At 40.9% G+C, this 22,259-nt stretch overlaps 2 protein-coding genes across 12 annotated transcripts in view; one reads left to right on the top strand and one right to left on the bottom strand.

The window, feature by feature from the left end:
• LOC118319822 (complexin-2) overlaps positions 1-22,259 on the bottom strand; it is a 65,039-nt gene that overhangs the window by 14,835 nt on the left and 27,945 nt on the right. The gene's annotated exons all lie outside the window — the stretch shown is intronic.
• LOC124850525 lies at positions 2,855-19,604 on the top strand. 8 transcript variants are annotated; one of them, XM_047334478.1, is made up of 21 exons: positions 2,855-3,350; positions 5,082-5,193; positions 5,289-5,451; positions 5,584-5,776; positions 6,007-6,078; positions 7,274-7,348; positions 7,565-7,654; positions 8,571-8,645; positions 8,861-8,950; positions 9,873-9,947; positions 10,163-10,252; positions 11,120-11,194; positions 11,410-11,499; positions 12,284-12,358; positions 12,576-12,665; positions 13,188-13,259; positions 13,374-13,479; positions 13,891-13,961; positions 14,049-16,116; positions 17,922-18,092; positions 18,829-19,604. In XM_047334478.1, the coding sequence occupies exons 1-21, from the start codon at positions 3,318-3,320 to the stop codon at positions 19,077-19,079; spliced, it is 4,137 nt and encodes a 1,378-aa protein (XP_047190434.1). In that variant the 5' UTR covers positions 2,855-3,317; the 3' UTR covers positions 19,080-19,604. The 8 variants fall into 8 exon arrangements, with proteins under 8 accessions (XP_047190434.1, XP_047190433.1, XP_047190432.1 ...); XM_047334477.1 differs by having other exon boundaries at positions 2,858-3,350; positions 14,052-16,116; positions 17,919-18,092; XM_047334476.1 differs by having other exon boundaries at positions 2,859-3,350; positions 17,919-18,092.

Raw genomic sequence — 22,259 nt, forward strand, 5'->3', positions numbered from 1 at the left:
TTTAGAGCAAAAGAATTTATGAAAACTTGGTTAGATGAATAGAAAAAACTCACTTGTAATAGAATCTGTGGTTGAAGGATTTGGAAAAAAAGGACAAGAAGAACGGATTTCTTTTCGAGGAGAGGCAAAATGGAGGAAGGACACTTTGGTGGGTTGAGGTGTGTGTGTGTGTGTGTGTGTGTGTGTGTGTGTGTGTGTGTGTGTGTGTGTGTGTGTGTGTGTGTGTGTGTGTGTGTGTGTGTGTGTGTGTGTGTGTGTGTGTGTGTGTGTGTGTGTGTGTGTGTGTGTGTGTGTGTGTGTGTGTGTGTCCGACCCACGGGGGGGGATTCAATGAATCTCAGGGGTACATGGGACACAAGAGGCTTGAGGTACATCAGTCCTGTGCTTCATCATCCCGGTCGCAAACCATTATCATTGGACGACAGCCTCGCGGGGGCCTGGCCTCGGTGATGAGCAAGCAGGGACGGGCCACATTTGTCACCTCTGAGGTTTGGCACCGCGGATGAGACGCACCATCCATCCACGTGCACACACACACACACACACACACACACACACACACAACACAGACACAACTGGAGAAATTACTCCTTTATCTTAGTTAAATGTGCAGCCAAAAGCACATTCGACGAGATAAACAACACTATGAATCACCAAAATGGAAAACGATAAATCAAAGGAGAGACATCAGACTTACAATCAAAGACCCACCAATAGTACATAAGAATGGAATGTGATGTATTCAAAGATACAAACCCCACTAAGCTTTGCAAAAAAAACAAAAAGAAGTGTCTTAAGTCATGAATCACTTTAAAGATTAAAGAAAAAATGAGAGAAAAACAGAATTGCCAGAATTCCCGCCCTGTTAAAAATTGCAGCAGTCCCACCGGGATGACATCACTTTGTCTGTTACACGTCGTGGTGAGCGTCACCGGCCCGTTACTGTCTTTGTCTGGATATTAGGTCAGACTCTTCAGACAAGCCCCTTGCTGTTGTCGGAGCGGCGCGTTTGGTCGCGTGACAGACCGTCGCCGGGCAGCGATCGCAGAAGCATCGCGGGCAATTACTGCGGAGCCACTGCAGTGATGAGTCACGGGAGGCGACGCCCTGGGGCTCCGGCAACCACACAGTCAGTCACGGGGGAGTTCAAACAATAAAAACATCAAAAAAAGTCTGAAGTATAAATTATCATAACAAATCCAGATGGAGCGGCCCAGTTGTGATTCGCTGTCATCTGTTCATCTGACAAACATTAGTCCTTATTGTGTCAATCCATACGGCTTAACATCTTCACAAACTTGAGATATGATAATAATAATAAAAATAATAATAATAATAATAATAAATTTCATTTGTAGAGCACTTTTCATTGCTGAAAGCAATCTCAAAGTGCTGCAGAGTGATAACAAGATAAAATTAATATTTGAATAAATAGGTTTAAAAAGAAAAAAACATTGGTAGAAGAAAAAGTACAAGATTTAGGGGAATACTTGTTTAAAAAGAAAGGTTTTTAGGCCCTTCCTAAAAGAGAGAGTGCTATACTACTGCTACGCTGCAGTAAGTCACAAAGGAAGTGGCAGCACTTTGTTTAGTGTTGATTTTATTTCATAAAATGACATTTTGGCAACTGTGAACCTTTCTTTTCTTTTTTTTTGAGCTCATAGAACGAAGCGTAACAAAAGTCATTAAGTAAACCATTGAGTGAAAGTAAGCCACACCATATAGACAGTGTAGGCTACATACTGGGCCACGGTTACATCATTGTCCTTCACACTGCATTGTTTTTAAAAAAAATTTAATTAAAACATTTATAATTTTATCATTGATCAGAGTTGTGGTTGACTGGTGACACATTAACTAGCCCACATCTGTTTAAGTCATTAAACGTTTGCTGTTCCATTTTCCCCCCATCACAGTGAAAAGGATCTGACCTGATAGATGTTATTTTTAAATACTTTTTGACCCAATTATTCCTCTAGTGAAAAAAAAAAAGTTTGATCAAAGAGGAGAATCTTTGACAGTTTGCACAGTTAAAAAAAACCTGAACAGAAAACTTGAATCATATTCAGTTGATTGCCTCGGGGTGCGTTCCAAAAACAATAACTAGTGCATCCAAATGCTTTCTTTTGAATAATTAACCATGCACTCAGCTCTTACATCTCCAAGTAATGTTGTTAATGAAAATGTTGTAAAGACAGTTGTATATCATGACTTCACCTATTAGTTGATATGACAGACTATATGGTCGAGTGACAAAATGATTTACAACCCCATAGGAAACGTATTGCAGGACTTAAACATAACTTTGTTAAAGTCAAGCGCTTTGGGTACTTTAAAAGCGCTTTATAAATCCAATATATTATTATTATTATCATTATTATTATCATTAAGTAATATAAATTGATCCAGGCTTGGGGCCTTTAGTGATGGTTGGTTGGTGTTGGTGTACGCAGACATTGCCTTCAGCACATGTAACACACAAAACTGTTTTACTGTGTCGAGGGCAAATTATGAATTCAAAATGATTTGGCCTCTGAGTGTGCTGCCGCAGTGTCCTTGAGCAAATACCAGAACGTCCGTCTGTCTCAACATCGGCGCTATAAAGAAACAAGAAGGAACAAACCTGTCCTGTGTGATCCTCCTGACCAGCGGGTCAACAAGGGACAGGAGATTATTCATCTGTCCCATAATTCGATCAATAATGTATCAGACAGGCATAATCTAACACCTGGGGCCGTGTCAGGTTGTCTGATCCCTGTGTGTGTGTGTGTGTGTGTGTGTGTGTGTGTGTGTGTGTGTGTGTGTGTGTGTGTGTGTGTGTGTGTGTGTGTGTGTGTGTGTGTGTGTGTGTGTGTGTGTGTGTGTGTGTGTGTGTGTGTGTGTGTGTGTGTGTGTGTGTGTTGGTATATGTGGTTTGGAAGGACATTGTACCTGACATTTCACCTGGGCTCCGCGGACCTAGTGGGATTAGGCGGACTATGCCAAGGTCCGCCTAATTCAAAGAGTGTATAAGCATTTGTTAGTGTCTAACTAACATATATTCTCATTTTCTTTGAAAGTCCTTTTTTACCACTTGACCTGATTTTGAGTGTATCCCAGTGTATAGCACAGCGGACCCCATCGGTGGGTCGTAGATTGCAGTTTCTTACACATTTCTGATACACAAGTGCAATTTGCGCGCGCTGTGTTGTGATTGGGTGGTTGACCTATGTGGGCGGGGCATACAGCCAGACGAGTCGACGCTACTCCTGACCACGTTTCGGCTGTCGCCTTTTAAAAATTAAATGTACCTGGAGAACAACAACATGGCGTAACTGATGAAGCCTACTGGGACAGCGCTGTACACGACGGTAAGGATTTAAATTTGTAAATATAACATACATATGGTTGATTTTATGCTTTTTGCAGTGTAAGCCAAAGTTGCTTTTAGTCGGTGCATGTGCTAGGCTAGCAGAGCTAAGTTTCTTAGCGGCTTCGTGCAGCTCGTTAAGCCACGAACATACATTTATTTGCTATTAAAACAGAGTACAGTCGGCAGAGAACAGGGCAGAAGTAACTAACATAAGTTGGCAGCTCAGGTATTTTTTAATTCAAAACCAAGCAATAAAGTATACAGCACAGAAAAAAATTACCTTTATTTGATTGTTGGTAGCTTGCTAGGCAAAGTCAATATGTTTGTTGCTACGTTTGCCTAGCCATATACACGTGCTGGCTCGGCTCATCTGCCAGGCCCGGCAGGTGTTTGCTTCTCCATCCCAGCAGGGCTACCTGGTTGTGGGTGTGCTCTCAACTGATGATGCGCCGCCCGGAGCCGCACTTTGGGCTGTGGGGGGAAACTGTGGTCTGGTGCCCTCACATTTGCCCTTACAGAGTTAAGTGTAATTCCTGCGCAACGTAAAACCAGAGCTGATTAAATACACTCTGGAAGCTCAAATGGCGTCCGGTTCGCTTTACTGCGGCGCCGGTAGCAGCGGGGCCGGGCCGGAGTGGGAGCGGGGCAGCGGGGCTGGCAGCAGCGGGGCCGGGGCGGCGGGGCTGGCAGCAGCGGGGCTGGCAGCAGCGGGGCCGGGGCGGAGTGGGGCAGCGGGGCTGGCAGCAGCGGGGCCGGGGCGGAGTGGGGCAGCGGGGCTGGCAGCAGCGGGGCCGGGGCAGCGGGGCTGGCAGCAGCGGGGCCGGGGCAGCGGGGCTGGCAGCAGCGGGGCTGGCAGCAGCGGGGCCGGGGCAGCGGGGCTGGCAGCAGCGGGGCCGGGGCAGCGGGGCTGGCAGCAGCGGGGCCGGGGCGGCGGGGCTGGCAGCAGTGGGAGTGGGGCAGCGGGGCTGGCAGCAGCGGGGCCGGGGCAGCGGGGCTGGCAGCAGCGGGGCCGGGGCAGCGGGGCCGGGGCAGCGGGGCTGGCAGCAGCGGGGCCGGGGCAGCGGGGCTGGCAGCAGCGGGGCCGGGGCAGCGGGGCTGGCAGCAGCGGGGCTGGCAGCAGCGGGGCCGGGGCGGCGGGGCTGGCAGCAGCGGGGCCGGGGCGGCGGGGCGGCGGCGGGTTGACGGGGCGTCGGGGCGTCGGGCGCCGGACCTCAGCTGAATGTGGCTCGGTGCGGCCAAAAGTGCCAGTGGAAATGGGCCTTGTACGAAGAAGTAGAAAGCAGCAAGCTTTGAGCTCAGGTTTTGACTATTGTCATTGTTAGTTTCTGTTCATTTAACTGCTTTGGTTTTCTGGGCCTGTAAGAGGATGTTTCTAATTTAGTTGAATGAAAATGTAATATCATTAACAATGTAAAAAACAAAAGAACAAGGGGAAACCATGCTATCTGGTTTATTTTGTGAGTGTTGGTTTATATTATTTCACAGTTTGAATGTTTTTACTAATTTTACTGGTAGGTATGAGGTATGAAGTCTGTTCATTGAGCGTCCTGTGAATGTCACAGTTTAGATTATTTTCTGAAGATCAGACAATCACTGTTGAAATGTTTGGTTGGGGTTATTTTTTTAGACTGAAAAAGTTAAGGTGGATCTCACTGCCTTTTCACAGTTATACTTTTTTTCTGATCATGCTTGTCATACAAATTAAGATAAGTTTATTGCCTTCTGAAAGCAAAACATGCAGAGGAGAAGACGTGTTAACCCAAAGGAAGATGCAACATTTTATATTACTGCTGGAAGGGACAAAGTGGCACTTGACATCAAATACATCAATGCCATCAAAGGTAAGTTGAATCACTGTCTGTATAATCATAATTAAACTTTCTTTTAAATGTCACCTTGCTATTTGTCACTTATTTGTTATTTGTGTATGACCTAGGTCGTGGTATCTTCACCTCTGCTCCATTTGAAAAAGGAGACTTTCTGGTGGAATACAGAGGTGAACTGATAACCAAGCAAGAATGTGAGAGGAGACAGAGAGTCTACCATGACCACCTCAAAGTCTTTATGTTTGAGTTCCATTTCAATGGAAAACTGTGGTGGTGCGTACTAATGTTAATATGCTTATTTTGATAATAATTGCTTTGTGTGCTCAACATAAATTTTTAAGTCAGGCAAATTTACCTTGTCTAAATTGTGTGTTTTGAAATTAATTGTTACTTGTGTTTTTGTAGTGTTGATGCATCGACTGAGGATGGGTCATTTGGAAGAGTGGTAAATGATGACCATTTAAACCCTAATGCCAGGATGAAGTACTTTACCGTAAAAGGGAAGCCCCATCTGTGCTTATTTGCAGTAAGAGACATAGGTCCAGGAGAGGAGATCACCTACAATTATGGTGACTCAAACTGGCCATGGAGATGCAAGGTGCTTAAAATTCTACTTTGTGAAATTGATAGTTCTCATAAATGAAATGCTCTAACCACAGAAAATTGCACATAAATACTAAATATTGTCCAAATATCTTTACAGCATTATTCACACCATTAGTTGATATTGTAAAACAAAACAACTAAACTGCCACATCAAAAATACTGACTGTTATAAAATGTCATTTTAGTTGATCTCATTTGTCTGATGTCTGTTAAAATGTTTAGAATCCTGGCAAGTCTTTGGAGACGATACATGGTGAGGGACCACCCACATCAAAGCCTTGTACAAGTGAAAAAGTAAGAAGTGATTTCTTTGTAGTCTAACTACAAAGAAAATTTTTCTCATTTCCTAGTTACCCACTTGTAGTTTTTTTTTGTTAAAATGACCAGGTTTGAGAATTTAAAGTGGAAAAAATAAAAGGACATTTTGCTGTAGTATGAACAAAACTACACTTGTTGACTGGGACCCTGTTAATTGTACTGTGCTTCTACAGGCCATTTATTGGTTCAACTCTTTGAAACTAAGGCTAACACAATCAAATAGAATCGTAGTGGAGAAGCGTTTAAAAGTATGGTACCACCTACATTTGATCTGCATGTTACTTTAATGTGTTTGGTAAATTGTCTATGAAATGCTGTGTCTGTGTGTATGCAGTTGTCTGAGTGTGATATGGTTTATATCGACCGTAATTTATAAGGACATTGACATGAAATGCTGTGTGTCTGTGTGTATGCAGTTGTCTGAGTGTGATATGGTTTATATGGACCGTAGTTTATTAGGACATTGACATGAAATGCTGTGTCTGTGTGTATGCAGTTGTCTGAGTGTGATATGGTTTATATGGACCGTAGTTTATAAGGACATTGACATGAAATGCTTGTCAAAGCTTAAGTTACTATGATATTTCAGTGTATGCGTGTGTGTCGATTAGCTAAACACCTTTTATGTCTTAGGGGGACCACAGTGTTTATGTGGTCCTGATCCCAGGTGGTGTTCACAGTGGCATCACTTTGGTTTTTAAGAGTACTTGGACCACCTACATTTGATCTGCATGTTAGTTTAATGTGTATGGTAAGTTGTCTAGTTACATGTCACGAATAGGGTCCCAGTCAACAGTAATAACTGGAATTCATGACAAGGTCTCATTTAAATGAACCACATCTAATCTAACAAGTATACAGGTATGATGTCACTCAGTGAGAAAGGCTTACAGCAACTTCTTCAAGGTAGAGTCTGAGATCATTCTAGTAACGAAGTTGTCTGTAGATATACAATGGAACAACAAAATGCTGAATTCATCAGTTCACATTAACTTTGGAGATTGTAGTTTTATAATGTATAGACTGATGTTGCCTGTTCCAAAGCAGATTTGTTTCCCTCAAAACACATGCAGAAACACAACCATGATAATTTAAACATAATGTTAGACAGGGAACAACCTTGTCTTCAAGATATTTATGGTAATCTTTACTGTTTTTTCTGTTGTTAAAGGATGTTGACGAGGACACGTCTCAGAGGGGTTGTGAAGCCACAAATTGCCCTTCGTCAAGTGAAGATGTTGAAGAGGTATGTTGTCATAAAACATTGATTTCCATTTTATCTCTCACTGTTGATCTATATCGTATAAAATTACCCAGTGAGCTTTTAACCAAAGTTTCCCCCTTGGTGCTTTTGTCAACAGTTGGATGGTTTCTTTTATCTAGACCCCAAATATCATCTCTAGTGGTACATCCCCATTACATGTCTGTTAATTGTCCCTTTGCTCTGCTTTATCTGCTACAGATGATGGCTGAGGGCAGCCCGAACAAGCTGGCTGCGAGTTCCATGAATCTGCCGAGTCCTCTTCTGGATCCACTTGGCAAGGTTGAAAAGGTAAATTAATCTAATGCACCGATTAATGAGGTTACTTATGGCAAAAAATTTAAACAGCCAACATGTTTCACTGATGCTCTGTGTGTCTGCAGTTGTCTGAGTGCGATATGGTTTACATGGAGCTTAATATTTAAGGACATTGGCATGAAATGCTGTGTCTGCAGTTGTCTGAGTGTAATATGGTTTATATGGACCGTAGTTTATAAGGACATTGACATGAAATGCTGTGTGTCTGTGTATGCAGTTGTCTGAGTGTGATATGGTATATATGGACCATAATTTATAAGGACATTGACATGAAATGTTTGTAAAAGCTTAAGTTACTATGATATCTCAGTGTATGTGTGTGTCGAGCAGCTAAACACCTTTTATGTCTTAGGAGGACCACAGTGTTTATGTGGTCCTGATCCCAGGTGGGGTTCATAGTGGCATCACTTTGGTTTTTAAGACTACTTGGACCACCTACATTTGATCTGCATGTTAGTTTAATGTGTATGGTAAGTTGTCTAGTTACATGTCATGAATAGGGACCCAGTCAACAGTAATAAATGGAATTCATGACAAGGTCTCATTTAAATGAACCACATCTAATCTTACAAGTATACGGGTATGATGTCACTCAGTGAGAAAGGCTTACAGCAACTTCTTCAAGGTAGAGTCTGAGATCATTCTAGTAACGGAGTTGTCCGTAGACATACAATGGAACAACAAAATGCTGAATTCATCAGTTAACATTAACTTTGGAGATTGTAGTTTTATAATGTATAGACTGATGTTGCCTGTTCCAAAGCAGATTTGTTTCCCTCAAAACACATGCAGAAACACAACCATGATACTTTTCATTTAATGTTAGACAGGGAACATCCTTGTCTTCAAGATGTTAATGGTAATCTTTACTGTTTTTTCTTTCTTACAGTTTGTTGACGAGGACACGTCTCAGAGGGGTTGTGAAGCCACAAATTGCCCTTCGTCAAGTGAAGATGTTGAAGAGGTATGTTGTCACAAAACATCGATTTCCATTTTATCTCTCACTGTTGTTCTATATCGTATAAAATTACCCAGTAAGCTTCAAACCAAAGTTTCCCTCTCGTGCTTTTGTCAACAGTTGGATGGTATCTTTTATCTAGACCCCAAATATAATTTCTAATGGTACATCCCCAGTACATGTCTGTTAATTGTCCCTTTCCTCTGCTTTATCTGCTACAGATGATGGCTGAGGGCAGCCCGAACAAGCTGGCTGCGATTTCCATGAATCTGCCAAGTCCAGTTCTGGATCCACTTGGCAAGGTTGAAAAGGTAAATTAATCTAATGCACCGATTAATGAGGTTACTTATGGCAAAAATTTTAAACAGCCAACATGTTTCACTGATGCTCTGTGTGTCTGCAGTTGTCTGAGTGTGATATGGTTTACATGGAGCTTAATATTTAAGGACATTGAAATGAAATGCTGTGTGTGTCTGCAGTTGTCTGAGTGTAATATGGTTTATATGGACCGTAGTTTATAAGGACATTGACATGAAATGCTGTGTGTGTCTACGTGTATGCAGTTGTCTGAGTGTGATATGGTTTATATGGACAGTAGTTTATAAGGACATTGACATGAAATGCTTTTCAAAGCTCAAGCTACTATGATATATCAGTGTATGTGTGTCGACCAGTTAAACCCCTTTTATGTCTTAGGAGGACCTCAGTGTTTATGTGGTCCTGACTCCAGGTGGTGTTCATAGTGGCATCACTTTGGTTTTTAAGATTACTTGGACCACCTACATTTGAGCTGCATGTTAGTTTAATGTGTATGGTAAGTTGTCTAGTTACATGTCATGAATAGGGACCCAGTCAACAGTAATAAATGGAATTCATGACAAGGTCTCATTTAAATGAACCACATCTAATCTTACAAGTATACGGGTATGATGTCACTCAGTGAGAAAGGCTTACAGCAACTTCTTCAAGGTAGAGTCTGAGATCATTCTAGTAACGGAGTTGTCCGTAGACATACAATGGAACAACAAAATGCTGAATTCATCAGTTAACATTAACTTTGGAGATTGTAGTTTTATAATGTATAGACTGATGTTGCCTGTTCCAAAGCAGATTTGTTTCCCTCAAAACACATGCAGAAACACAACCATGATACTTTTCATTTAATGTTAGACAGGGAACATCCTTGTCTTCAAGATGTTAATGGTAATCTTTACTGTTTTTTCTTTCTTACAGTTTGTTGACGAGGACACGTCTCAGAGGGGTTGTGAAGCCACAAATTGCCCTTCGTCAAGTGAAGATGTTGAAGAGGTATGTTGTCACAAAACATCGATTTCCATTTTATCTCTCACTGTTGTTCTATATCGTATAAAATTACCCAGTAAGCTTCAAACCAAAGTTTCCCTCTCGTGCTTTTGTCAACAGTTGGATGGTATCTTTTATCTAGACCCCAAATATAATTTCTAATGGTACATCCCCAGTACATGTCTGTTAATTGTCCCTTTCCTCTGCTTTATCTGCTACAGATGATGGCTGAGGGCAGCCCGAACAAGCTGGCTGCGATTTCCATGAATCTGCCAAGTCCAGTTCTGGATCCACTTGGCAAGGTTGAAAAGGTAAATTAATCTAATGCACTGATTAATGAGGTTACTTATGGCAAAAATTTTAAACAGCCAACATGTTTCACTGATGCTCTGTGTGTCTGCAGTTGTCTGAGTGTGATATGGTTTACATGGAGCTTAATATTTAAGGACATTGAAATGAAATGCTGTGTGTGTCTGCAGTTGTCTGAGTGTAATATGGTTTATATGGACCGTAGTTTATAAGGACATTGACATGAAATGCTGTGTGTGTCTACGTGTATGCAGTTGTCTGAGTGTGATATGGTTTATATGGACAGTAGTTTATAAGGACATTGACATGAAATGCTTTTCAAAGCTCAAGCTACTATGATATATCAGTGTATGTGTGTCGACCAGTTAAACCCCTTTTATGTCTTAGGAGGACCTCAGTGTTTATGTGGTCCTGACTCCAGGTGGTGTTCATAGTGGCATCACTTTGGTTTTTAAGATTACTTGGACCACCTACATTTGAGCTGCATGTTAGTTTAATGTTCATGGTAAGTTGTCTAGTTAGATGTCATGAATAGGAACCCAGTCAACAGTAATAAATGGGATTCATGACAAGATATAATTTAAATGAACCACATCTAATCTAACAAGTCTACAGGTATGATGTCACTTAGTGAAAAAGCCTTACAGCAACAATGGAACAACAAAATGCTGAATTCATCAGTTAACATTAACTTTGGAGATTGTAGTTTTATAATGTATAGACTGATGTTGCCTGTTCCAAAGCAGATTTGTTTCCCTCAAAACACATGCAAAAACACAACCATGATACTTTTCATTTAATGTTAGACAGGGAACATCCTTGTCTTCAAGATGTTAATGGTAATCTTTACTGTTTTTTCTTTCTTACAGTATGTTGACGAGGACACGTCTCAGAGGGGTTGTGAAGCCACAAATTGCCCTTCGTCAAGTGAAGATGTTGAAGAGGTATGTTGTCACAAAACATTGATTTCCATTTTATCTCTCACTGTTGTTCTATATCATATAAAATTACCCAGTGAGCTTTAAACCAAAGTTTCCCTCTCGTGCTTTTGTCAACAGTTGGATGGTTTCTTTTATCTAGACCCCAAATATCATTTCTAATGGCACATCCCCAGTACATGTCTGTTAATTGTCCCTTTCCTCTGCTTTATCTGCTACAGATGATGGCTGAGGGCAGCCCGAACTTGCTGGCTGCGAGTTCCATGAATCTGCCAAGTCCAGTTCTGGATCCACTTGGCAAGGTTGAAAAGGTGAATGAATCTAATGCACCGATTAATGAGGTTGCTTGTGGCAAAAAATTGAAATTGCCAAAATGTTTCACTGATGCGCTGTGTCTGCAGTTGTCTGAGTGTGATATGGTTTACATGGAGCTTAATATTTAAAGACATTGAAAGGAAATGCTGTGTGTGTCTGCAGTTGTCTGAGTGTAATATGGTTTATATGGACCTTAGTTTATAAGGACATTGACATGAAATGCTTTTCAAAGCCCAAGCTACTATGATATATCAGTGTATGTGTGTGTCGACCAGTTAAACACCTTTTATGTCTTAGGAGGACCTCAGTGTTTATGTGGTCCTGACTCCAGGTGGTGTTCATAGTGGCATCACTTTGGTTTTTAAGATTACTTGGACCACCTACATTTGATCTGCATGTTAGTTTAATGTTTATGGTAAGTTGTCTAGTTACATGTCATGAATAGGAACCCAGTCAACATTAATAAATGGGATTCATGACAAGATATAATTTAAATGAACCACATCTAATCTAACAAGTCTACAGGTATGATGTCACTTAGTGAAAAAGCCTTACAGCAACATTGGAACAACAAAATGCTGAATTCATCAGTTAACATTAACTTTGGAGATTGTAGTTTTCATAATGTATAGACTGATGTTGCCTGTTCCAAAGCAGATTTGTTTCCCTCAAAACACATGCAAAAACACAACCATGATACTTTTCATTTAATGTTAGACAGGGAACATCCTTGTCTTCAAGATGTTAATGGTAATCTTTACTGTTTTTTCTTTCTTACAGTATGTTGACGAGGACACGTCTCAGAGGGGTTGTGAAGCCACAAATTGCCCTTCGTCAAGTGAAGATGTTGAAGAGGTATGTTGTCATAAAACATAGACTTCCATTAATATCTTGCCCTGTTGTTCTATATCGTATAAAATTACCCAGTGAGCTTTAAACCAAAAATTTCCCTGTCATGCTTTTGTAAACAGTTGGATTGTTTATTTTATCTAGAACCCAAATATCATCTCTAGTGGTACATCCCCAGTACATGTCTGTTAATTGTCCCTTTCCTCTGCTTAATCTGCTACAGATGATGGCTGAGGGCAGCCCGAACAAGCTGGCTGCGATTTACTGGAATCTGCCAAGTCCAGTTCTGGGTCCACTTGGCAAGATTGAAAAGGTAAATTGATCTACTTTTTTAGTTTTAAGACTAGTTTTCTCTGGCTATTTTGTTATTAACCTAGTGATCACATCTACCACATTTCAGAGTAGATTTAATATAGACTGGGCACACTGATCTGTGGTGTCTGTATTTTCTCTGGTTGCCAGAGCTGAAGGTATAGGAGTCAATTGAACAGCGGCGATGTACAGTTATTTGGTCTCGTAGAGACAATCCATAGATGTATGGGAAAGACAAATTAAAAAATTCAGAGAACAGTGTTTCAGTTTGTTTTTTTTCATCATTCCTTTTTTTCATCATACCTGACTCCTGGTTTTCATACTTCTGCAAAGAGTGTGATTATTTTTATGTCTCAATCTCCACAATACTCAAAGATATTCTTCAGAGAACTTTAAAAGCCCACACTTTTAAACTTACATCTTTTTTCTGGTTTAAACAATTTATAGAGAAAGGAAACCAACCAATTAGACACAGAACACTGTGGTAATTTTTTTACCTGTTTGCTCTTGTTCTCTTTTTTAGTTGACCACTGAGACTAACCAAAATCAGCTCACGAGTCCAAATGAGACTGATACAGTTTTCAACAGTGAAAAGGTATATTGAATATCAGATTTATAATGTCTTTGATTGGATTATTTTTCTCAGGATTCAGTAGATATCAACATGTAAAGGTTTTTCACATCTTACTGCTCTTGCACTTGCCAACAGTGTTGCAAACATCGCCTGGTGTGCACAACAGTCTCCTCTTTGGACAGATGCGTTCAGTGTGTGGGACCAGTATCTGCCTTCAAGTGGCTTGGCTATCGCTGCAGAGGTGAGATGTTTAGTGTGACAGAGGGCAGTAAGTGGATATATTTGATGTGCTCTAATGTATGATGAACTACTCTGTAAAGAAACACCTATGAAAACTTCTCCTTTTCATAGGCTATTATACAAACAATTTTTCGAGTTTTATGATGAGTAAAAAGGTATCATGATGAAACTGAACACTGCTACCTCTGAGTCTAGATCGTGGCATGTGCTCCAGATTACTTAAAGATGTTTCGTTTTGCCTAATTGACATGGACACTGTTATGCTTATTGTTTTCCTGAATCCACCTTTGTTTTTTAAACAGTTAAAAGTCTTTGCTGTTTTTTGTGTTCTAGATCACTACAGTGTTATGACAAGAGAAAAACGTATATAGCCGCACAGTGCTAAAATTAATATACTCAAAATGTGTTACAGTTTGTTCCGGGGTCTGGCATAAATCCTGCCTCAGACAAATAACAACTGATTACATCCAAGACCCATCACAGGTGAGTATCCTCTTAAAGGTTGTTGAACTTGAACCATCTTTAAGTGTCCATCACCACATAAAATGATTTGCTTTCTCATCATTTCAGCAGCAAAAGTTCCCTAGGTCTTCTGGGGATGAACTGCTTTCAGATGAAGACGACCTTCCACATTCAGAACTGAACCAAATATTGGATGATGATGATTACGTATCCGATATGGACTACGTACCCAACTCAGACTCACACGATGATGACGATGACTATTCAGATGCAAGCATACACTTGATGCCAAGACTGTTGAAAGCTACACAAATTCAAGAGAAAGTGGTAAAACCCGATGTTGGAACATCTGATGCCTCAGACACAAACATCCTAGTTGTGCCCAGCACTTCAAAACATCCACCTCTTGAAGATCCCATGGAAGTCGCATCTGATTCAGGAAATTCCATCAAAGACTCATCAAGGGATCCAGAGGGTAAAGGTGAACTTCATGAACAAGACTTGCCACATCTCATTTTTAGTAAAAAAAATTACTGTTACATTTGTGGTAAGCCACAAAGCAAGATCTCCCGCCATTTGAGAACACACAAGACACATGCTGAAGTTGTACGTGCATTTTCCCTTCCAGAAGACTCAAAAGAGCGCAAGACAATATTAGAAAAAATGAGGAATAAGGGAAATTTTCAACACAACACTGAAGTTTTACAAGGTGGAACAGGACCAGTCAAAGTGAAAAGGAAACCAAAAGCTAAATCACAACCAGGAAAGTTCATTCACTGTATGCACTGTCAAGGGATGTACATTCGTAAGGAGCTTTGGAGACATGTCCGCAGATGCCCCTTTAAGCCAGAAAACCAAGATTTGGATAAAGAACCTGGGAGAACTAAAGTGCTGGCTTTGGCTGCAGCTCACGAGTCTGCATTCTCTCAGCAGATCTCAAGTGGAGTGTGGAAGCTCCTTGGTGTCATGAAACAGGATGAGATTGCCTCCATTGTGCGAAATGACCTATCTATTATTCAGTTTGCCCAGTCGCTCTACAACAAACACGGACAAGACCCTACAAAACATGAGTACCTGCGACAGAAGCTGCGTGAAGTGGGGCGTTTGTTGTTATGTCTGCGCACAGATTTCTCAGTACAAAACTTAGAGGAAGCTGTTAAACCTGCTAACTTCCAGAGAGTTGTGCAAGCAGTAAAGAAAGTTGCAGGTTTTGATGAAGAAAAAGCCTCATACCTTACACCAAGCCTTGCGCTGAAACTGGGACATGCACTACAGAAAATCTGTGACATTGTTCATTGTAGGGCACTCATGGCAGAAGATCAAGAACTGATCAGGTCCACTGAAATATTCAAGAAGTTGCAAATGTCCAAGTGGTCTGAGTTGGTGTCTCATAGAGCCCTGAACACACTGAGTGATGCAAAATACAACAAGCCATCAACATTGCCCTTCACAGAAGATGTTCAGACCCTTCATCGCTACCTTGACAAATCTGCAGAAAGTTCATTTTGCAACTTGAAGGAGACAGCTACCACTCAGAACTATGCTCAACTTGCAAAAGTCACTCTTGCACAAATCATTGTGTTCAATCGAAGACGTGCTGGGGAGGTTTCAAAAATGCGTCTCAAAAGTTTTCATGAAAGAGACAACACAAAGCTCCATGACGATGTGGCCATGGGTTTGTCAAAGACTGAGAAGAGACTCTGCAACTATTTTAGCCGAATCGAAATAATGGGAAAAAGAGGCAGAAAGGTTGCAGTTCTGCTCACACCAAGAATGGTTGATGCCCTGTCACTTCTTGTCAGTAACAGAGCTGAATGTGATGTTTGTGCCACAAATGTCTTCCTGTTTGCAAGACCCAAATCAATGAGCTACTACAGAGGACAGGACTGTTTACGTGTTCATGCAAGTCAGTGTGGAGCAAAGCACCCTGAGTACCTTAGGTCAACACATCTCAGGAAACATGTTGCTACACTCTCGCAGGTCCTTAATTTAAAAAACAATGAACTTGATCAGGTTGCAGATTTCTTGGGTCACGACATCCGTGTTCACCGCGATTTCTACAGATTACCAGTTCCCACAACTCAACTGGCCAAGATTTCCAAACTGCTTTTGTCAATGGAAAAAGGAGATCTTTCCAGCATGCAGGGGAGATCACTGGATGAGATTGAAATTGAAGGTTTGTACAGAAATTTTTTTTGTAGATAAGTTTCTGAGTGTTTATTTCTTTTTCTTATTTAAGTCAAAGGATTTGAATTTATTTCATTTTCATATCCATATATAAGGTCCACTGTTCAGAAAAACGGGAATAAAAGCCCACAGTAGGGCTTGGTAATAATTCAGCATTATTGTTTCAGTGGAAACTGAATCACAATGTGATTTTGTCATTTTAAAAAAATATATATATTGTCCAAATAAATATTTGTAAGCAAACTAACTAGAAACTAAATACTCTACAGACAGATGAGGTGAAAGAGAAAAAAAACACAAAATGTCTTGTGGTGTTTGGCCACCACTGGAGTTAGAGTACTCCTCAGCATTGCTTCTACTGGAGGGATGAACATCATTCTTCCAAATGATATTCCCTCATTTGGCTTTTTTGATGATGATGCTAGAGAGCATTGTCTAACAAGTCGGTCCAAAATCTCCCAGAGTTCAACTGGGTTTAAACGTGGGGACTGTGAAGGCCACAGCATATGATTCACAAGCATTGCCATCCTAGAAGAGAGCACTCCCATCAGGATAGAAATGTTTCATCATAGGATAAGGGGGGTCTCTAAGAACTGCTTTGTATTGATCTGCAGGTCCTCTAATGGTGCTTTTCCACTGCATAGTACTGGCTCGACTCTGCTCGCTTTATTTAGCTTTTTCCACTAGGGATGGAACCTGGTACTTTTTAGTCCCACATCTGGCCAGGTTCCAATCGAGCTAAGCCGATACTAAAATGTGACGTGAAAACACTGCCGACTGCTGATTGGACAGAGAGTCTCGTCACATGACGCGTTGTCAGCACCTGTGTGGAATCAACTGCATTTGTTATGGTTTTACTTGTGATTTATTCAGGTTTTTACCTTAATTTGTCACCCAGCTTCAGATGAATATTAAAATGAGGTGAATAAAATCCTGAAGCCTTCACAGTCACCAGATCTCAACCCAGCTGAACAATAAAAAGATTTTGGACCAACATGTAAGACAATGCTCTCTACCCCCACCAATACCCAATAAATCATAGAAATTTTGAATTCCAAATCTATTTAGAAAGGAAGTAAAGCTTTTATTTATTAACACTTTAAAAAGTATACAAAGTGCTTCACACACCAACAAAAAACAATGACTTACAATGACTAAATTACAATTACAAATTTACAAACACCACAACATTGAGACTTAACTAGACTGATCCAAAACAAAAGACACAGAGGTGAGACAGTCACAGACATCTTTAATATATATTTAAAGTTCAACATCTATCAGCTTGCTCTCTGTGGTTGTTAATGAGCCACTAGGGGTAAATGCACACAATATATGTCCATAACTGGTTGTGTGGATCAAGTTATAGCAAACGATAACAGTCAGTGCTAACCTCAGTGACTGCATTTCCTGTAGCTGCTAAAAAGCCTTTATGTAATTTGTCATTGAAAGCTTTTATTGTGAACGAAGAGCAGCAGAAAAGTTTAGTGATTGATTTCAATTAGGAATAATTCAGTACTGTCAAATCCAGCCCCAATAGGCAATAGGAAATTGGGATAGGTGAAAATGATGATGATAATTCAAGTGAAATGCATTTTGATCCTCACGAAAACTGACCGGTCAATCATGATTGTCAGTTTGGAGAACCCTGCTTTAGATTCTTAACTCACCTAATAGGGTTCTTCAGTTAACACTGTAAACCAATTTACAGAATTTTGGTCTGAAATTATGCTACTATATATTAAGCATGGAATGTAAAAAATGTTTTTGTTTTTTTTATCAATTTACCAGAAGAAATCGCGGTAAGTGATGCTGAGGCCAAGGACAGGGAAAGTGAGCCTGAGAGTGATGAAGCAGGGTGTGGAACCAGCAAACCTGTGGATGATGCAGACTCAACATTCACAGCTGCGGAAATGGTGTCAGCGGTGTCATCCACAGTAATCAAGACTGCCCCTCCATCTGAAGGTAAGCATCTTCAAATTGCTGGAATGTAAGAAAAAGGTAAACACGACTGGGAATGTAAAGACGTCAGAAGCATGTAAGTGTCTCTTGGCCTCCAGAGGTCCACCATATTGCCTGCAGCTCGGAATGCTGAAGTTGTAACAGGCGAGCCGACAACAGCTGCAATGCGCTTCACAATTCACTATTGGAGAGATGCACCTCAAAATGATATTACCTCATTTATATGTACAATCTTTATTTAATCTGCTCATCTATTTGAGATCAAGAAAGATCAGGTGCAAACATAACAAAGGGACATAGTGTCATCACTAGGCATCAAGACAAAACTAAAATTTAGAGATCAAAGTTTTTCTGATATTATTTGGTGTTGCAGATGGTGGTGGAGAACATCTTACATGCTGCTCCAAAATCTTTTAGACGTGTTCAGCTGGGTTGAATTCCTGTGGCTGTAAAGGCTGTAGGATTGGATTCACTTTGTTTTCATCTTCATCAAACCATCTGCAGTTAATGTTTCTCCACGCTTATTCAGATTTTTCCTTAAATTTTTCCCCTGTCCGTGTATTCCAAAGTGTCCACACACTAAGTGGACTTGTCTACAGGGTGAACTATATCAAGTGAGCCATCAAATAAAAACCTAAAGCAAATACTCATATTCATCAAAGAAACAAGTTAACAAGTTTTTTAGTCAATTGTGTCATTGATTCAACTCAGGTTTTTTTCTACCTTGAATATTTTACAGGAAAAGTTGACCATCGCGAAGCTGGGGCCAGAAGATTGTGTCCGAAGAGAGTGTGGATTAAGGCTGAGGTTGCTGCAGTGATGCGCTATTTCAGCAAGCAAATAAAAGAAGGAAAACTGGCCACCAAAGCTGAGTGCAGTCACTGCAAGGAGGTAGAGGGGCCCGTGTTGGCAGAGAGAACTGTCCAAAATATTAGGGACTTTGTCAGAAACAGAGGGAGGGCTGCAAAAAGGCAGCAACAAAAACTGTAAACTGTAAAAACTGTGTGTGGGGGTGAGGGGTCGGGTTTTTTTTTTGTTAGAAGCAGGAAAGCTAATGGTTCTTGTGCAGTTATGCCAATATACAGTTAAAATAATATGAAGCTACAGTGATCTCTTTTGTTATAATTTATAATTTTTTTTAATGTTTTCGTTATGCTGATATGTTAAACTTTCACGTCTTCACACACAAGCTGGGAACCCAGAGCAATTCTCTTTTGTTTTAATTTATTTATTTTTTGTTGAGGGCAACAAAAAGTTAGAAAAAAAAACTGTTAACCCACAATGTGTGGGGGTGAGGGGTCTGGTTTTTTAGCTAATGTAGCTATAAAAAAAGTTGCCAATATACAGTTAAAATAAGCTGTGAAGCTACAGTGATCTCTTTTGTTTTAATTAATTTATTTTTATTTGTGGATATTCTGATGTGTTAATCTTGGATGACATATTTTCAAAGTTGTGTGGAATGACAGTTCTAACATTTACAATTTAAATGCAATAGTTTAAAATGTCAAGACTCAATTGATTGTGGGTGTTCTTTTTTCTTATGCTCAGGATTAAGTGCACTTATTTTTATGCACATCTTAACACATTTGTTTCATTCACATATTTTTGTTAATATGTTCATACATTTGAGTATTATGTAGAGGTAGGACAGTAGTTCATGTGCTAGAGCATTTCTTCTGATAATAACATCATCATATCATGACTGTTCCATTAATGCTTGATGCAGTCATGTTGTGTATTTATGTTAATGAGACATTTAAAAAAGTGACATCATTGTCCCTTTAAAGTCCATTTAATGTTTGTTTGGACCCCATTAACCACGTTTTTCTCAAAAAGAGAACGGTCTACATAAACCATAATAGTGTCTGGGTGCTGTCTATGAGGATGTATGAGGTTGGGAAGGGTGTAACTGAAAGCTAAAGTCACCCAAATTTTTTTCAGATTTTTTAGAGCGTTTTAACCTAACTCCCATAGCTCTAGGACCTCAAGAAAGGGTAGTCCACCTTAACCACCACCGGGCCTGTTTGGAGAAAATGTCCTGCTAAATCATATAAACCCGTATGTATGTGTGTGTGTGTGTGTGTGTGTGTGTGTGTGTGTGTGTGTGTGTGTGTGTGTGTGTGTGTGTGTGTGTGTGTGTGTGTGTGTGTGTGTGTGTGTGTGTGTGTGTGTGTGTGTGTGTGTGTGTGTGTGTGTGTGTGTGTGTGTGTGTGTGTGTGTGTGTGTGTGTGTGTGTGTGTGTGCGCGTGTGCGCGCGCGCGCGCGCATTAAAAGGAAATATCTGAAACTAGCCCGACAGATGGTTCATTAAGTTCATCCATGAGCAGTTCAATGTCTTTGTGCCTTCAAGGACAATGTCTGCGTTTCATTTTCAGAAATAAAAGATTTTAGATTTTGTTTTGTTTCGTTTAACTGGTTATTATTTCCCTAAAATTATCACATTCTGATGGAATCCATTATGCAGAAGGTAACAGTTGTTTTACTGGTTTAGTTTGAAAAATATCTTTGACATACTGATGTAGAATATGGAACCTTTTCAAACTGAGGTTATTCTCGCGGAGCCTCGTTATAAACGCGTCAATCAATCGGAGCGCTGACGTCACGTTTGTTCGAGGTCTGCTTTGTTCCGCCCGGTCGGAGACCTGGAAGAAATACTGTCCGACTTCCGTGTGACAGAGCTTTGTTAATTCTGATAAGTTCAAGTCTCAAATAAAATGTTCATTAATTCACTAACCGAGCGGTTATAGATCTAATGTGTAGAATCCTGTTGATTGTTTGTGTATTTGTCTTCGATGGGTAAAATGAACTGGTATTTGCAGGACGTTTATATATTTCATAGGCATGACTTTAACGTTAGCAATCACTTTAAATGTTGTATTTTAAAACTATATATATTAATAACACAATTAGTTTGTTTCAGTGAAAAGCCGATCAAATGATCTTTATGCCAAAAAGACCTGTTTTCTTTCTTGTCAATTTGTTGCATCACACATTTACCTGACAATCCACACTTTATTTTCACGTCCTATTTATACTCTTTCTTCGTACCTGGGCTGTGACTTCTAACACGTTTTTAATTAAATTAACGGGTTAAATAATCAACAGTTTCAACTCGCTGCTATTTCTCCGTATGCCGACGAACTTCTTCTTCTTTCTACTTCACTTTCACATCCACATCCACAGAGGTTTTTGCAGTGTGCACGTCTCTGTTGCTCTTGTGGAAAGTCGGCCTAAGTCTCTGAGACAGACGTGAACTGTTCTAACGGAAACACAATATTGTATTTTCTCTTGGCACAGAGCTCCAGCTCTTAAAAGTTCCCAGTCGAAGAGCCCCGGAGTTAAAAGACCTCAGTTGCCTCCACGCGCACCGAATGGAAAAAGGGGGGTTTAGTTTAATCTGGCAACCAGGAGTTTTTTACAGTGTGTTTGGGAGAATCCATCATTTGCATTTTCCCACGTGAAAAGCAGATTCTCACTCTTCAGCTGTCTGAAAGACTTGAATCATGAATGCGTTTGTTTCAGAGGACAGTCGTCCCTCCGAAGCCTCGCGCTCCTCTGAGAGCGGCCGTGATGCTGCCGTCACCTCCTGAAACAAGCTCAACCGTGGAGAACCCCATGGAGCCAAGACGGATGAGATCCTCCTCGGGTGTTTATCTCAGCATTATACATGCGCATTGATCCCCGAGACCCCCCCCCCCCCCCCCCCCCCCCCCAAGTTATGCTTTTAGCTACAATTTAGCATTCCCGCCTCTACGCTAATATCAGGAGCTGTGATTCAATCCTCGGTGCCTCCTGATGGCTTTGGAGAGCCTCCGGTCTGTGAATTAGCTCCGACGGAGCCGCGGCTTCCCGCTACGCATAATCACCCCCTCATCGCCTCGTCCTCTCCTGCCACTCTCAGGGTACGCTCATCAATGACGTGGGTGGGGGGGGCTCTGATTTCGATGATAACTAACACCGTTACTCAAACATGAGATCGTGCCGACCCTTCGCGCGCGCCGTCACCCGTGGCTCGGATTTGTGCGGCTTTTGGAGCTTTGGAAGCAGTGTGAAATATGAAAATGATATTCATGCCAGTCCCCGCCCCCCCTTCGCAGCAGCAGGAGCGGTCATGCATGAGCAAAGACAGTAAACATGCAGAGTAGGACTGTGGAGCTCTGCGTGCGTAGA

Source organism: Scophthalmus maximus, chromosome 9, assembly GCF_022379125.1.
Source record: "Scophthalmus maximus strain ysfricsl-2021 chromosome 9, ASM2237912v1, whole genome shotgun sequence".
NCBI classification, from domain to species: Eukaryota; Metazoa; Chordata; class Actinopteri; order Pleuronectiformes; family Scophthalmidae; genus Scophthalmus; species Scophthalmus maximus.

Coding starts and splice junctions, on each gene's coding strand:
- LOC124850525 (XM_047334476.1), top strand. CDS start 3,318: ATGAAGCCTACTGGGACAGCGCTGTACACGACG. Junction 3,351..5,081: donor GGACAGCGCTGTACACGACG/GTAAGGATTTAA, acceptor GCCTTCTGAAAG/CAAAACATGCAGAGGAGAAG. Junction 10,253..11,119: donor CACTTGGCAAGGTTGAAAAG/GTAAATTAATCT, acceptor TCTTTCTTACAG/TATGTTGACGAGGACACGTC.